This window comes from Lutra lutra, chromosome 5 (assembly GCF_902655055.1).
Source record: "Lutra lutra chromosome 5, mLutLut1.2, whole genome shotgun sequence".
In the NCBI taxonomy this organism is placed as follows: domain Eukaryota; kingdom Metazoa; phylum Chordata; class Mammalia; order Carnivora; family Mustelidae; genus Lutra; species Lutra lutra.
This window is the reverse complement of record NC_062282.1, coordinates 106,225,126-106,242,685: the sequence shown is the minus strand read 5'-3', so window position 1 is coordinate 106,242,685 and position 17,560 is coordinate 106,225,126. Positions and strand designations below refer to the sequence as shown.

At 38.7% G+C, this 17,560-nt stretch overlaps 1 protein-coding gene and 1 pseudogene across 1 annotated transcript in view; one reads left to right on the top strand and one right to left on the bottom strand.

Annotated features, from left to right (window-relative positions):
• The window catches only part of JMY (junction mediating and regulatory protein, p53 cofactor), a 113,249-nt gene that overhangs the window by 48,499 nt on the left and 47,190 nt on the right, over positions 1-17,560 (bottom strand). The window contains exon 3 of the mRNA XM_047729628.1: positions 8,341-8,491. Within this exon, the coding sequence (XP_047585584.1) occupies positions 8,341-8,491 (151 nt within the window). The remainder of the gene's footprint in view (positions 1-8,340; positions 8,492-17,560) is intronic.
• Positions 16,850-17,373, top strand: LOC125099961 (small ubiquitin-related modifier 2-like; annotated as a pseudogene).

The following is a 17,560-nucleotide window of genomic DNA, read 5'->3' as shown; positions in this document are numbered from 1 at the left end:
GGATTATTTGTTCCATTTCTTTGAAAAAAAAAAGGATGGTACTTTGATAGGAATTGCATTAAATGTGTAGATTGCTTTAGGTAGCATAGACATTTTCACAATATTTATTCTTCCAATCCAGGAGCATGGAACATTTTTCCATTTCTTTGTGTCTTCCTCAATTTCTTTCATGAGTACTTTATAGTTTTCTGTGTATAGATTCTTAACCTCTTTGGTTAGGTTTATTCCTAGGTATCTTATGGTTTTGGGTGCAATTGTAAATGGGATTGACTCCTTAATTTCTCTTTCTTCTGTCTTGTTGTTGGTGTAGAGAAATGCAACTGATTTCTGTGTATTGGTCTTATATCCTGACACTTTACTGAATTCCTGTACAAGTTCTAGCAGCTTTGGAGTGGAGTCTTTTGGGTTTTCCACATATAGTATCATATCATCTGCAAAGAGTGATAGTTTGACTTCTTCTTTGCCGATTTGGATGCCTTTAATTTCCTTTTGTTGTCTGATTGCTGAGACTAGGACTTCTAGTACTATGTTGAATAGCAGTGGTGATAACGGATATCCCTGCCGTGTTTCTGACCTTAGAGGAAAAGCTTTCAGTTTTTCTCCATTGAGAATGATATTTGCAGTGGGTTTTTCATAGATGGCTTTGATGATATTGAGATATGTGCCCTCTATCCCTACACTTTGAAGAGTTTTGATCAAGAAGGGATGCTGTACTTTGTCAAATGCTTTTCAGCATCTACTGAGAGTATCATATGGTTCTTGTTCTTTCTTTTATTAATGTGTTGTATAACATTGATTTGCAGATGTTGAACCAACATCAATTCTTCTTTAATTTCCTGGTTGACCCATTCATTCTTTAGAAGGATGCTGTTTAGTCTCCATGTATTTGGGTTCTTTCCAAATTTCCACTTGTGATTGAGTTCTAGCTTCAGAGCATTGTGGTCTGAAAATATGCAGGGAATGATCCCAATTTTTTGATACCGGTTGAGACTTGATTTAGGACCAAGAATGTGATCTATTCTGGAGAATGTTCCATGTGCACTAGAGAAGAATGTGTATTCTGTTGCTTTGGGATGAAATGTTCTGAATATATCTGTGATGTCCATCTGGTCCAGTGTGTCATTTAAGGCCTTGATTTCCTTGTTGATCTTTTGCTTGGATGATCTGTCCATTTCAGTGAGGGGAGTGCTAAAGTCCCCTACTATTATTGTATTATTGTTGATGTGTTTCTTTGATTTTGTTATTAATTGGTTTATATAGTTGGCTGCTCCCACGTTAGGGCCACAGATATTTAAAATTGTTAGATCTTCTTGTTGGACAGATCCTTTGAGCATGATATAGTGTCCTTCCTCATCTCTTATTATAGTCTTTGGCTTAAAATCTAATTGATCTGATATAAGGATTGCCACTCCTGCTTTCTTCTGATGTCCATTAGCATGGTAAATTCTTTTCCACCCCCTCACTTTAAATCTGGAGGTGTCTTAGGGTTTAACATGAGTTTCTTGTAGGCAACATATAGATGGGTTTTGGTTTTTTATCCATTCTGATACCCTGTGTCTTTTGATTGGGGCATTTAGCCCATTAACATTCAGGGTAACTATTGAGAGATATGAATTTAGTGTCATTGTATTGCCTGTAAGGTGACTGTTATTGTATATTGTCTCTGTTCCTTTCTGATCTACTACTTTTAGGCTCTCTCTTTGCTTAGAGGACCCCTTTCAATATTTCCTGTAGAGCTGGTTTGGTGTTTGCAAATTCTTTCAGTTTTTGTTTGTCCTGGAAGCTTTTAATCTCTCCTTCTATTTTCAATGATAGCCTAGGTGGATATAGTTTTCTTGGCTGCATGTTTTTCTCGTTTCGTGCTCTGAATATATCATGCCAGCTCTTTCTGGCCTGCCAGGTCTCTGTGGATAAGTCTGCTGCCAATCTAATATTTTTACCATTGTATGTTACAGACTTCTTTTCCCGGGCTGCTTTCAGGATTTTCTCTTTGTCACTAAGACTTGTAAATTTTACTATTAGGTGATGGGGTGTGGACCTATTCTTACTGATTTTGAGGGGGGTTCTCTAAACCTCCTGGATTTTGATGCTTGTTCCCTTTGCCATATTGGGGAAATTCTCTCCAATAATTCTCTCCAATATACCTTCTGCTCCTCTCTTTCTTCTTCTTCTGGAATCCCAATTATTCTAATGTTGTTTTGTCTTATGGTGTCACTTATCTCTCGAATTCTCCCCTCATGGTCCAGTAGCTGTTTGTCCCTCTTTTGCTCAGCTTCTTTATTCTCTGTCATTTGGTCTTCTATATTGCTATTTCTTTCTTCTGCCTCATTTATCCTAGCAGTGAGAGCCTCCATTTTTAATTGCACCTCATTAATAGCTTTTTTTATTTCAACTAGGTTAGATTTTAGTTCTTTTATTTCTCCAGAAAGGGCTTTTATATCTCCCGAGAGGGTTTCTCTAATATCTTCCATGCCTTTTTTGAGCCCAGCTAGAACCTTGAGAATCGTCATTCTGAACTCTAGATCTGACATATTACCAATGTCTGTATTGATTAGGTCCCTAGCTTTTGGTACTGCCTCTTGTTCTTTTTTTTGTGGTGAATTTTTCCACCTTGTCATTTTGTCCAGATAAGAGTATATGAAGGAGCAAGTAAAATACTAAAAGGGTGTCAACAACCCCAGGAAAATATGCTTTAACCAAATCAGAAGAGATCCCAAATTGTGGGGGGGAGAAAGGGGATAAAGAGGTTCAGAAAAAAAAAAAAAAAAGAAAGAAACAATTAAAAAAAGAAAACATATAAGAAATATAAAAAGGAAAAAAATATATATTAGATAAACTAGTTTAAAAACGTTAAAAAAGAAAAGAGTAAAAGTTAAAAAAAATTTAGAAGAAGAGAAAAAAAAATTGAAAAAGAAAAAAAAATTAAATTAACTGCAAGGCTAAAGAATCATGGGGAGAAAGCCAAGAGTTCCGTGCTTTGCTTTCTCCTCCTCTGGAATTCCGCTGCTCTCCTTGGTATTGAAACTGCACTCCTTGGTAGGTCAACTTGCTCCTGGCTGGATTTCTTGTTGACCTTCTGGGGGAGGGGCCTATTGTAGTGATTCTCAAGTGTCTTTGCCCCAGGTGGAATTGCACTGCCCTTACCAGGAGCCGGGCTGAGTAATCCGCTCAGGTTTGCTTTCGGGAGCTTTTGTTCCCTGAGCGCTTTCTGTAGAGTTCCGGAGGACGGGAATGAAGATGACGGCCTCCCAGTCTCCTGCCCGGAGGAGCCCAGAGCCCGGGGCCCCATTCCTCAGTGCGCCCTCAGAGAACAGCGCCCAATTACTCCCCTTACCCTGGCCTCCGGCCGCGCTCTGAGGTAACCGAGCCTGCGACCGGTTCAAGGTAACCCCGAGCTGTGAGCTCACTCCTTGGCTCTGTCTCTGTAGCCGGCTTCCCCGTTCTAATACCTGTAAGCTCTGTGACACTCAGACACCCCCGATCCTTCTGTGACCCTGCGGGACCTGAGGCCACAGTGACCCCGCGTGAGCTTCACCCCAGTTAAGCCTCTGGAGCAATGTCCCTCAGCGGAACAGACTTTTAAAAGTCCTGATTTTGTGCTCCATTTCTCCGCCGCTTGTGGGGAACCGGCCCCTCCCTCCGCGGTCTATCTTCCCATCACTTTGGATTCACTTCTCCGCCAGTCCTACCTTTCAGAAAGTGGTTAATTTTCTGTTTCTAGAATTGCTGTTCTTCTTGCAATCTTTAGATAAGCTATCTAGCTGATCTCCCGCTACCTGAAGTAGTCTCAGCTTGTTACTTCTCCGCCATCTTGACTCCTCCCCCTCCTCTAGGATTTTGATGGATTCCTGTCTCACATTGAGGTCTTTCATCCATTTTGAGTCTATTTTTGTGTTTGGTCTAAGGAAATTGTCCAATTTCATTCTTCTGCATGTGGCTGTCCAATCTTCCCAACGCCATTTGTTGAAGAGACTGTCTCTTTACCACTGGACATTCTTTCCTGCTTTGTCAAAGATTCGTTGACCATAGAGTTGAGGGTCCATTTCTGGGTTCTCTATTCTGTTCCATTATCTATGTGTCTGTTTTTGTGCCAGTACCATACTGTCTTGATGATGACAGCTTTGTAATAGAGCTTGAAGTCTGGAATTGTGATGCTGCCAGCTTTGGTTTTCTTTTTCAACACTCCTCTGGCTATTTGGGGTCTTTTCTAGTTCCATATACATTTTAGGACTATTTGTTCCATTTCTTTGAAAAAAGTTGATAGTATTTTGATAGGGATCGCATTAAATGTGTAGATTGCTCTAAGTAGCATAGACATTTTCATAATATTTGTTCTTCCAATCCATGAGCATGGAACGTTTTTCCATTTCTTTGTGCCTTCCTCAATTTCTTTCATGAGTATTCCATAGTTTTCTGAGTACAGATTCTTTGGAGAGGGAGAGAATTTTAATCAGACTCCCCACTGAGCAAGGAGCCCAACATGGGGCTGGATCCCAGGAGCCTGAGATCCTGATCTGAGCCAAAATTAAGAGTCAGAAGCTTAACCAACTGAACGACCCAGGTGCCCCTATAATGGTTATATATTTTTAACCATAATGCAAACTTTCTCTTTTAGAACACTAGTGCAACTAGGAAGCACAGAAAGCAGACTCTAAACCAAATTTACTGAAAATTATTTCATAAAAACGGTTTACAGTAGGAAAAGACATCTTTAAACCTTAAAATGAACTATTACTAACATTTTTTTAAAGATTTTATTTATTTATTTGACAGACAGAGATCACAGGTAGGCAGAGAGGCAGGCAGAGAGAGGGGAAGGGAAGCAGGCCCCCTGCCGAGCAGAGAGCCCAACTCGGGGCTCGATCCCAGGACCCTGGGATCATGACCTGAGCCGAAGGCAGAGGCTTTAACCCACTGAGCCACCCAGGTGCCCCTATTACTAACATTTTAATGTACTGTATTTATCACTTATTTTTTAAATTGTCATGATGCTCTAAGGCAAATACCCACAATGCAATTCTTAGTTCATATGGTAAGCACATCTTTAACTTACTAAGAAATTGCACCGCACCTGGGTGGCTCAGTTAATTAAGCATCTGCCTTTGGCTTGGGTCATGATCCCACAGTCCTGGTATTAAGCCCCACGTCAGGGAGTCTGCTTTTCTCTCTCCTCTGCATGTGCTCTCTTTCACTCCATCTACCTCAAATAAATAAATAAAATATTTAAAAAATTGCATTCATTTTCCAGAGACTATACAATTTTGCATTACAGCCAGCAATAGAAGGAGGGTTCTTTAGTTAGTATTCTACATCCTTATCTACCCTTGATATTGTTAGTATTTTTTTTATTTTAGCCATTCTAATAGGCATGTGTTGCTATCTCATTGTGATTTTAATTTGCATACTAATGAATGATGGCCTTGAACATCTTATCTGGCACTAATTTGCAGAGTAAATGGCCATGTGTTGTGAGTTTATTTATTATTCTCTATTCTATCCCACTGATTCACAGTCTATCCCTTCCATTATACCATGTCACAGTGGCTCTATAATTTATAAAGTCAGGTAACATGTCTCTGGTTTTCTATTTTTCTAAACTGTTTTAGGTATTTTAGTTCCTTTGCTTTTCCATGTAAATTGGAATCAGCCTGTTTATGTTTATAGGAAAAAGTCCTGCTTTTTGGCAGGTACTGTGTTGAGTCTATAGACTGCTTTGGAGAGAACAGACATCATTACTATGTTGGATGTTCCAATACATGAACACAACATGTCTATCCATTTACTTAGATCTGTGATTTCTTCCTCATATTATCTAATTGTAAGCATTATGAATCCTGTACATGTTTTGTCAGACTTATTATAAATGGAATTTTTAAAAAAATTTCTATTTCCAACTATTCATTGCCTATATAAATAGGATACATTTTTGGGTGCTGACCATATTTCCTGTTACCCTGAGAAAGTCACTTGGTAGTCTGAAGTTTTTATTTTTTCTATTTTTATTTTATTTTATTTTATTTAAAATATATTTATTTATTTATTTGACAGACAGAGATCACAAGTAGGCAGAGAAGCAGGCAGAGAGAGAAGGAAGGGAAGCCGGCTCCCTGCTGAGCAGAGAGTCCAATGCGGGGCTCAATTCCAGGACCCTGGGATCATGACCCCAGCCGAAGGCAGAGGCCTCAACCCACCGAGCCACCCAGGTGCCCCTGAAGTTTTTAAAAATAGATTCCAGGGGTGCCTGGGTGGCTCAGTGGTTAAGCGTCTGCCTTCGGCTCAGGTCACGATCCCAGGGTCCTGAGGTGGAGCCCCGAGCATTGGGCTCTCCGCTCAGCGGGAAGCCTGCTTCTCCCTCTCTCACTCCCCCTGCTTGTATTCTTTCTCTGTGTTTCTCTCCATCAAATAAATAAACAAAATCTTTTAATAAATTAATAAATAAATACAGATTCCATACAATTTTCAACATGAACAGTATTATCTAAAATAGGAACCACTTTATTTCTTCCTTTCCAACTAGAATCTTTTTATTTCTTTTTCTTGCCTTATTACAACTAAGATTTATTATATTACGCTGAATAAGAAAGAGGGGTCAAGAGTAAACATCCTAGACTTTGTACCTATTTTGGGGGGAAGCATTCAGTCTTCCACATTAAATGCAATGTTGGCTATAGGGTTTTTGCAGATGTGCTTTATCAGACTTATAGAAGTTCTTTTCTATTCCTACTTTGCTGAGTGTTTTCATCACACACAGCATGTTGTATTTCGTCAAATGCTTTTTCAGCATTTACTGATATGATTAACCATGCATTTTTTTTTTTTTTTAAGAAGATAAAGCTTCTCAAACTCAGCACTTTAGACCTTCTGAGCCAGAAAATTCTTTGTCATAGATTGGGCTGTCCTATGTAACATAAGTTGTTTCACTTAATCCATGGCTCTACTAAATGCTAGTAACACTCTTAGTAGTTGTGACAACCAAAATGTCCCCAGAGACAGTTAAATGTCCTTTTGCATGGCACAATCATCTTTAGTTAAAAACCACTGCTGTGGGGCGCCCAGGTGGCTTAGTTAGTTGAGTGTCTGCCTTCAGCTCAGGTCACAATCACGGGGTCCTGGGATAAAGCCCTGTAATGGGTCCCCTGCTCAGCAGGGAGCCTGCTTCTCCTTCTCCCTCTGCTTGTGCTTTCTTTCTCTCTCAAAATAAATAAAATCTTTAAAAATAAAAAAAGAAGGGGCTGCCTGGGTGGCTCAGTGGGTTAAGCCTCTGCCTTCAGCTCAGGTCATGATCTCAGGGTCCTGGGATCGAGTCCCACATCGGGCTCTCTGCTAGGCAGTGAGCCTGCTTCCTCCTCTCTCTCTCTCTCTCTCTCTACTTGTGATCTCTGTCAAATAAATAAAATCTTTAAAAAAAAAAAAAGAAAGCATTTACTCCTCCCATGAATATGAAAATCCTCTTGTCAAAGTCTACAATATTGCAGTTCTGATAAAAATTACATTAGTTTGGGAAGAAATGATTTTTCAAAAAGGATGATAGTACTATCTTAGAGAAGAGTAACTGACTATACACCCAAAAGATTTCTGAACAATAACGAGGGTTAATTGATAATGTAGGTAATAAATTTCATTACGAAGCTATTATCATTAATCAGAGCATAAGAAAAGGCTTATCATTGGAAAAGAGAGTCCAGAAAGAAATCCAAGTACATAAAAGAATTTTACTAGGTTTTGACTATTTGGAAGAGTACAGAAACTAACTTCAGGAAATATAAATAACAATTCAAAGATTAAACTGCTATTGAAGGATTTTCATGGCCACCCATGGAAGGAAGTTGAAAGGAATGGACCTTCAAAGACCTTGCCCTATGACTCTCTTCATTTGGCTTGTCTTGATTTTTATCATTTATAAACTGTAATCCTAAGCATGTACTTTCCTAAGTTCTGTGAGTCATTGTAGCAAATGATCAAACCTAAAAAGGCCATGCAAACCCCCAAGTTTGTCATCAGTTGGTGAGAAGTGCAGAAGGCCCAGGGACCCTCTAAAGTTCCAAGTAGTGTCTTAAATGTGGGCAGTTTCATCGCATAAGCTGTGGGGTAACAGGTTAGTGTCAGAATTGACTTATGCTACACTAACACCCAATTACTATTTTTTAAAGGTGGAGTATGTCTAAACACATGCCCAGAAAAGACTGAAAGGATCTACCATAATTTACTAATAGTGATCTTTTTTATCTACTAGGACTATGAGTAGTCTTTATACATTATTCTATAGAACTCCTGCAAACATGAAATATTTCAGTCATTTTCAAAAATATCTAACAAGAATAACTTTACTAGGAAACTCACCTTTTTGTGCTTTCGCTGTGATTTCAAAATACTTGACAGTAAGATCTTGAATAGACAGCACAGCCATGTGAGCTTTTCGCTGCCAATCAGCATCTTCTTTTTGTAGACTTTCAATTCTTCGGGGACCCAGATAATCATTCTCCATGGAAATCTATAGAGAGAAAAAAAGAAAAATTAAGAGGGCCATTTCTTTCTTTTCTTCTTCCTCTCTTTTTAAAAGATTTTATTTGACAGAAACAACGAGAGAGGGAACACAAGTAGGGGGAGTGGAAGAGGGAGAAGCAGGCTTCTCGCTGAACAGGGAGCCCAATGCAGGGCTCAATCCCAGGACCCTGGGACTATGACCTGAGCCCAAGGCAGATGCTTAAGGGCTGAGCCACCCAGGAGCCCCTTTCTTTTTCTTTCTTCATTCCTTAAACATTTACTGAATGTTCACAATCAGGCAGGCATTGTGTCTCATGCTAAAACAAACAATACTTGTTTTCTCTTGCCCTAGAGTACAAGCCATTAACTTATAAAGAAAATAAATTAATAATAATGTTAAAGACATCTGACACAGAAATTTGTTCCCCATTCCTTTCTCTATCTTCTTTTTCACCCTTCCCCTCCTCCATATATAAATAAAGTACATACAGCAAAATATAAAGATGTTATTTTGGGGTGCTGAGATAACAAGAAATATATTTCCTACTTTATGATAATTATATTTTCAGGTTAAAAATTATTTGTATCACTAAATACTTATTTTATAACTGACATAAATAATTGAAAACTCGGATTTTTAAGACTGATAATTTATAAAAATCAGCCCATCTATGCACTAAAGATCTCTGGACAAAAGTAACAGACAAAATTAATGATTACTTGCAAGAGTTACAAATAAAACAAAAGAACAGGGGCGCCTGGGTGGCTCAGTGGGTTAAAGCCTCTGCTTTCAGCTCGGGTCATGATCCCGGGATCCTGGGATAGAGCCCCGCATCGGGCTCTCTGCTCAGCAGGGAGCCTGCTTTCTCCTCTCTCTCTGCCTGCCTCTCTGCCTACTTGTGATCTGTCAAATAAATAAATAAAATCTTAAAAAAAAAACCCCACAAAAACAAAAGAACAAAGCAGAGCTAAAAATCGAATGATGGACAGGAGGTACTAGATGAAATGCTAAAGTAAAATTCACAGATGTGACAGTATTAATAAAAAAGCATATAAAAACACTACACAGGTATGTTTAACATGGAAGAAAGGTGAAATCCAGGAAGACTAGGAATGGGTCCTCTGTACACTCCATCCTGCTTTATCATATAGTGTGAAAAGACTGCTTAAAAAATTAAATGAGAGCATCTTATTAGGATGATGAAAAAAACACAGAGAAAGGTATTAATCCACCCTGGCATATTTCTAAAAAACTAATCAACTATCATGAGCCACCAAAAAAGTTGTAAAAAAAAAAATTTTAAGAGGTAGAAATAATACAGGCCATATTCTCTAACTGGTGCAATTAACAAATTAAAAGAACAGCCTGAACCCAAAATAAAATTTTAATCACCAGGAAATATAACCTAGAGGAAGATAACATTTGGTTTTGATCTTGGAAACAATATACAAAAATATACAAATATACAAAAAAACAGTATACTGCTCCTTAAGCAAATGAAGAGGTTTCCAGATAGAGGGGGAAATATACTAGGTGCAAGCGCACCTGGTTCAGAAGCCAGCACACAATGAGCAATTTATAATAAGCAATGTTATGAACGGACAATAGCAAGGCACAAGAAGGGATCAAGAATGACTTGAGGGGCATCCGGGTAGCTCAATTAGATTAAGCATCTGACTTTGGTTCAGGTCATGATCTGGGACAAAGCCCAATGGGGGCTCTGCACTTAGTGGGGATTCTGCTTCTCCCTCTACCACTCCACCTGCTTGTGTGTGCTCGATATGTGCACGCTCTCTTTCTCTCTCCCAAATAAAAATCTTTAAAAAAGAAAAAAAAAAAAAAAAAGGACTAGAAAAAAAATCGGGGGGTGCCTGGCTGGCTCAGTTGGTGGAGCATGAGACTTCATCTCGGGTTGGAAGATGGAGTCCTACACTGGGTGTAGAGATTAATTTAAAAAATAAATACAATCTTAAAGAAAAATCTGTATATAGAACTGCCATTTCCTCAAGAAGTAAACAATGAAGGAGTAGTTGGTTTCATTAAGTTTGATTCTGCAAAAGCCTGGCTAGAGATATAAATTTAGGTGGCTTGACATATAGATGACATTTATAGCCATCAGAGTGAATGAAGTTATCTAAGGAAGTCATGAGAAAAAGGGTCATGATTGAACCCTAAGGAATACTGACTGTAAAGCTGGGTCAACAGCCCACAGAAATAAAGCCAGAGGAAGTGGGTACACCAGGCAAGTGTGGAATCACATGAGGAGCAAGATTCAAAGGAGGAGAAATTGAACCTGTCCAACACTGCTTAGGGGTCAAGTAAGATGACAACCAGTACCAACAGATATAACAGCAATAAGATCACTGAACTTAGCAACAACTTAGTTCTAGAGTATAAGCAAATTTTCTTTGCCTATTAATACCCATGACATCTTCAGATCTCAGTTCAATTACTAGTTCATGGAAGTCTTCCCAGACTTCCTGTTACAATCTCTTCAGTGCAACACATACCACTTTCCTGCATGGCGCTTATAAGATTTTGTGAATTTTAACTATTAACTGTTTGCCCCTTTTAACGTTCTATGAGGACACAGGCATTTTTTGAGTGTGTGGTTTGTTGTTTTCTTTCTTTCTTTCCTTTTTTTTTTTTTTTTTTTGCTTCTCACTAGCATACTGCCTGGCATGAAATATGCAATCTAAAATATTTCCTAAATGAGTAATTAAAAATTCACTCTGCACCTGTTTTTAATGAGAGGTGAGAGATGTCGACATGTTTATAAATAAATATTCTTTTGAGGGATCTGAATAGAGAAAAAAGGGTGGTGGTAAGAGAGGACAAACCTTAATGGGTTTTAAATTTTAAATTTTATTTTAATGGGAGATCATAGAACAGTCTGAGAAGTGGTAAGAAGTATCTAGCAAAGGGAAATCAGAAAGATGCCAGGGGAAAATGGGGCGAATTATAGTAGAAAAGTCCTTAAGAAGAACATGGGAAGGAACAAGATTCAGAGTACTGGTGTAGGGAATTTGCTCTTGGCAAATGTAGGGAAAGTTCTTCCATGGGCATAAAGAAAGTTAAGTTTTGGATTTGGTAGGATGAGGGGAATTTCTCTTTGATAATCTCCATTTTCCCCTGTGAAGAAAAGAGTCCAGATAAGAAAATGTTAGTACAGGAGAATGGAGGAAAGAAGACATAAAATAGCTGTCTTTACATAGTAGGATGAGAAACCACTTAGAAAAACTCATTAAGTGAATATTTTTTAAAAAAGTAACCAGAGTTATTGTGGTCATGGTGAAACGGGCACAAACTCATACCGCTGGTAGAACTATAAATTGATGAAAAACTTTTCTGGCAATTATTTGATGATACCATACTCTTTAAAGGCATTTTCTTATATACAGATCTTCTTACCTGTATAAGAAAATACCTTAAAAAAAAAAAAAAAAAGAAAATACCTTCAAAGAATAACCAAAGATGTTCACTACAATGCTGCTCAAAATAGAAGAAAAAAACTTGTCACAAATATCTAGTATTAGAGAATGATAATACTTACATAATTCTATGCAAAAATAATGCTTATGAAGTTTCTAGTAACAAAGGACAATAACTGTTATAAGATTAAGTAAAGACACATCAAATCATAGACATAATTTCAACTATATAATGTCAAGAAAAAAGGAGAAAATATATAGAATATATTACTGAGGTCATCCTTTGTTAGATTGTGAGTGATTATTTTTCTTCCTGTTTGAAATCTGTACTTTCCAAATCTTCTTTAGAGAGTGTGTGTGTGTGTACACATACCTACTGCTTTTATAATCATGAACCAAAAAAATGCTTTATTTCTTCATTTCACAAGCCATACCAACCAGACAAGATGAGGACACATTACCCCAGAGGCTTCCTGTTTCTAGTCAAACAAACAATGAACTCCTGTTTCCATATAGGAGGACCAGCAAGAGGCAAAATTATGAGACTTACTTTTTTTCCCAGTGTGTGTGGGAGGGAGGGGAAGTAGAGATATGATCAGAACCTAAATGTCTTCCTTAATAGTTGGAAAACAGAATTATGTTGAGCTCCATTTCTGGGACCATAAAAATAGTGCCAAGTAAGGACAATTAAATCAGTAGGAGAAGCTTAGATGCTTGATATCAGATTCCCTACTAACCAAGACTGGAATTTCTTAATTCTCAGAAGACAACTACTGTATCTCCAGTCACATACTGCAGGAGTTAAACTTACATGATGCTACTGGATATGGTTGCTTTTTTCTCCCTTTTAGACTTTACCATGGCTAATATCTGGAATCATTCAATTATGTAACTTGAATAAAGATCCCATTGTACTGGGTACTTCAGGCGATGTAACGTAAGACACACATTCTCCGCCTAAGAAATTTACAATCTAATTGGAGGGTGGGGTAAGCAAAGATAACTGTGCTGCAGAAATGTCTTCAAATTAGGAGAACTGGCTGTGCTACTATTAAGTGTGAGAGCTTTGACACAATCACTTAACATTCAATTATTCACTCAAAATGATGATGTATTATAGTATTTTCTCACCATCACTATTGTACTAGTCAGCAGGCACAGAAAGATAGTCTAGTGGAAGACACAGACACTAAAATAAAGAATTACAATAGAGTATGAAAATCTATCAAGATAGAGTATACCTAGGATACTTGGGGAAGCACCAGCCATGGAGGTTGCAGTACTGAGTCTGGGAAGAAAATTTCTAATGGGAATGATGAGTAATTAAATTCTTAAGGAACAAGTAGAATTTTAGGGTGCCTCGGTGGCCCCACCAGTTTAGTATCTGCCTTTGGCTCAGGTCATGATCTCAGGGATCCGGGATGAGTTTGTGTTGGGTTCTCTGCTCAGTGGGGAGTCTCTTTTCCCTCAGGTGGTCCCTGTCAACCCCTCTCCCACCATGCACGAGCCTCTCTCTCTCTCTCTCTCCCTCAAATAAATAAAACTTTTAGGGGGAAAAAAAAAAGAGAGAACAAGTAGAATTCTACCCAGGTATTAATAATGGTGAAGGGTGTCTCTGTGTAAAAAGAATAAAGGTATTTTAAGACCCTTAAGGTAAATGAAATGTTTGGCAAGAAGAGAACTCATTTAGCTGTTCAGATCAGGATTTACTTTACTGAGGTTGAAAACTGCAGAGGGCTCTAAAGGAGGGGTATGATTTTGACAGATACATGGTATACCGGGAAAGAGAACCACCCAAAAGGTCTGCTGGAGGCAAGAATTAACCTGAGCAAAAGGCTAGCCTACAGGGAGTTATGTTCAGTGTCTTAGAAGACAGAATAGTCCAGCATGGCCAGAGTTTAGGTAAAACAGATAAAGGCAATGGGAGATAAGACTAGAAAAGGAGGTTGTGGTCACTATTAGGAGGACTTAAAACGTCAGGCTGAAATTATACTTAGTTTGAGAGGCACCAGGAAGCCACTGTGGGACTCTTAGCAGTAAGTGGCATATTTAGACTTCAGCTCAGATAGAAGGACTCAGAAGACTTGTTTGTATCTAACAAAACCATCATAGTTTGTGCTTTGTTGTGATTACCTCTGATTTTTAAACACTCAAAAAGTATAAGATTAATATTCACAAGTGTGGACCAAGGATTTGGAAAATTTAACACTGCAGCCAAATTTTAAACTCTTACTCAGCATGTTATGAGAGAATGTCTTTTCAATGACATGATTAAACTTTATACCCTTTCAAGGACTTGGTATATTGTACCTAAAACCGTAAGCTAGGTTACTAGGGTTTTTTTTTTTCCCCAACTTTGAAAATCTAAAGATATATGTAAATTCTTGTCCATCAGTTTCCAAGTTCACCTTATGCCTTGTGATGCTAGAGTTGGAGCTTGTGAACCACGTTTAGCCTTTGCCAATAGAAAGGGCTGGGGGAGGGAGAAGAGATTTGCTTCTTCCTACGTGTATCACTTGACTTTCCTGTTTGCTGTTCCTATGAGAATCACCAGAGACTCACTTCATCCCAGCATCTGCAGTTCCCTCCTGAAGCAGTTCACAGAATCCAGTTTGTAGTTTGTCAGCCTTAGCAGAACTAGCCTCACTTTCTGCCCACCCTCCCAGCAAGAGGAACCAACACTGGGCTGCTCTATTCCCAGTAATCTGGGTCTGTCCTTCCAGCTGAGACCTACCAGCCCTTGATGACCTATGCTGCCTTCCCCAGACTTCAGCTCCACACACAGTCCATCCTCCACACTAAAACATTAGTAACTGCCCTCTCTTGCCTGTGTGCCACCAATCCCAGTGGTGGTGGCTGTGTACAGTTGTTAGCTCTGATATCTTAGTTGCCTTCTTAACCATCTGGTTAACAACTTTATGCCAAGTTAACAATTCTTTGTATTAAATTCCCCCCAGCTGAAATAACTGGTTTACTTTTCCGATCAAACTCCTACAGACACAACTATGGAACAGAAATCTAATAAACAGAACAAGCAATGTTCAAAATTCAAAAATCTTAACTCAGATCATTAAACAGAAATCCTTTTCACTTGGAAGCTTAAACACTATATAGAAGTACGAAACTTACATTATGGCTTATTCGAAAGGGAAAATTTTAAAAATCTGCTGGTAATTATTTGAAGATAACTTGTCCTTTGTTGGATTATCTTTACCTTCACTGTACAGGTATATTCAAATATACGCAACACAAACATGCTCTGCATGTTTTCTAAGTGCTGTTTAAATGGTTTCTAAAACTCAGTAGTTAACACTGCAGCCACCTTTTTAAAAAATGTTATTATAGTTTACTGTACCTAAGACATTAAGTCAGGATACTAAGTTCTTTTCCTATCTTGGCAAGTCTGAAAATGTACAGCACTGGTGAGCTGGATCATGAGCTTAAAAACAATGACGTCTCTGTTTTCAATTTCAGGGCTAGAAGGAAAACAGTGCCTGCTTTTGAAATGGAAAAAAGTATGTGTCAGTTTAGGTGGCTATAGTGAGACTAATTTATAAATACAAATTTCTTGGCATCAATTACTTATTATGAAGTACATCACTTCCTTGGATACTGGGTTTTATATAAGAAACCTTAAGTGTTACTCTTGTCTACTGTTGGGTTAGTGGGTGAAGAAGAGAAAAATAAAACAAAACCTCCAATTCTCATGTGAAAGAGATGCCAAGATAAATCTGTATAGATACTGACATTGTAGTACCTTTAATACAAATTTTCTGGGCCCAGGAGTCACCTGAAGGTGACTAAGATTAACAAAATGACATGATCATATTTGGAAGTATTTAGTCATGCATTTTTCTGGATTAAAAGTAAATCAACATTCTCAAGAAGTGTGACCTGATAATTTTTTTTAAAGATGAGAGAAATCTAGGGCACCCTGGTGGCTCAGTGGGTTGGGCATCTGACTCTTGATTTCAGCTCTGGTCATGACTTCAGGGTCATGAAATCAAACCCAGTGTCAGGCTCCACACCCAGCAGGGGTCTGCTTGAAATTCTCTCCTTTTGCTGGTCCCCACCACTCTCCTGCATGTTCTCACTCTGAAAATAAATAAATATTAAAAAAAAAAAAAGTGGTGAGAGAAATCTAAAAGCCAAGGAAACCAAAGAAAAAATAGCTCAGGTAAGAGGTAAGTGATGGCACTATATAGTTCACAGTTGATATGTGATAGTATACAGTGATCCAACAGAGTAAAAACCACCCTGCACAAAGTGCCCCACCAAGTGAGCAGAGTGGAGACTGAAAACCAGCCCATCTTTTTCCAAGCTATGTATACTGCTGTATCTGCCCAGATGAAGACCCTCTTCTAATCTGTCCACTGGAACAGGGGCTGGGGAGTGTGTATCTTTCTATCTCACACAATGATACTTACAGATTTGCTTGGTCCTAGGGAATAGGAAGGGTGGAAGAGCGCATTTAAGATGCAATGAGACGATAATTGGCAAAATGAGGTGCCTGGCTACAAAGGGGAGAAAAGAGCTGAGGTTGCCTTCTAGATCCTTATTTCTTTCAGCAAGTATAAAAAGTCAGCCAATGTGTTTGAAGTGCTTTTAGCTACGCAAAGACAAATCAGTGGGCCAACTCAGTAACTAACCCTGACTCATTAATATGCTGGATTTAAAAATCTAGACAGAGGGGGCGCCTGGCTGGCTCAGTGGGTTAAAGCCTCTGCCTTCGGCTTGGGTCATGATTCCAGGATCCTGGGATGGAGCCCCATATCAGGCTCTCTGCTCAGCAGGGAGCCTGCTTCCCTTCCTCTATCTCTGCCTGCCTCTCTGCCTACTTGTGATTCCTGTCAAATAAATAAATAAATTAACATCTTAAAAAAAAAAATCTAGATAGAGGTATGGTTGTTCGGTGCAGACCTAGTACCTCTTTTGTGAAGCGGCAGCTGAGGATACTCTGGTGCTCGCCATGGCCGACAAAAAGCCCAAGGAAGGAGTCAAGACTGAGAACAACGATCATATTAATTTGAAAGTGGCGGGGTGGGATGGTTCTGTGCTGCAGCTTAAGATTAAGAGGCATACACTACTTAGTAAACTAATGAAAGCCTATTGTGAATGACAGGGTTTGTCAATGAGGCAGATCAGATTCCAATTTAATGGGCAGCCAATTAATGAAACAGACACACCTGCACAGGTGGAAATGGAGAATGAAGATACAATTGATGTGTTCCAGCAGCAGACAGGAGGTGTCTACTAAAAAGGGAACCTGCTACCTTACTCCAGAACTCTGTTCCTCCAGACCAAGAAGACATTCTCAACTAGAAAGCCACAATTTGGTTCCACCACACCCTGATTACTACAGTATAGTTTTCTCTATTCTTTCATTTTCTCCTTCCCCATTCCTTTATTGTACATAAAGTAACTGTGTATGTGCACAAGCATATTGCATTTTTTTTTAACTAAATGGCCAGTGGTATGTTTTGATCGACAACAAATGGAGATGGGATGGGGGAAAATACTGCTTCTGTGAAAATACCCCCTCTCTCCATTAGTGGCATTCTCAGTCAGCTCTTACCTTTATATTCCAATAAGTTATTTTGCTCTCACTGTTTAACAAAAAAATGAACATAAAAATCCTTGCATA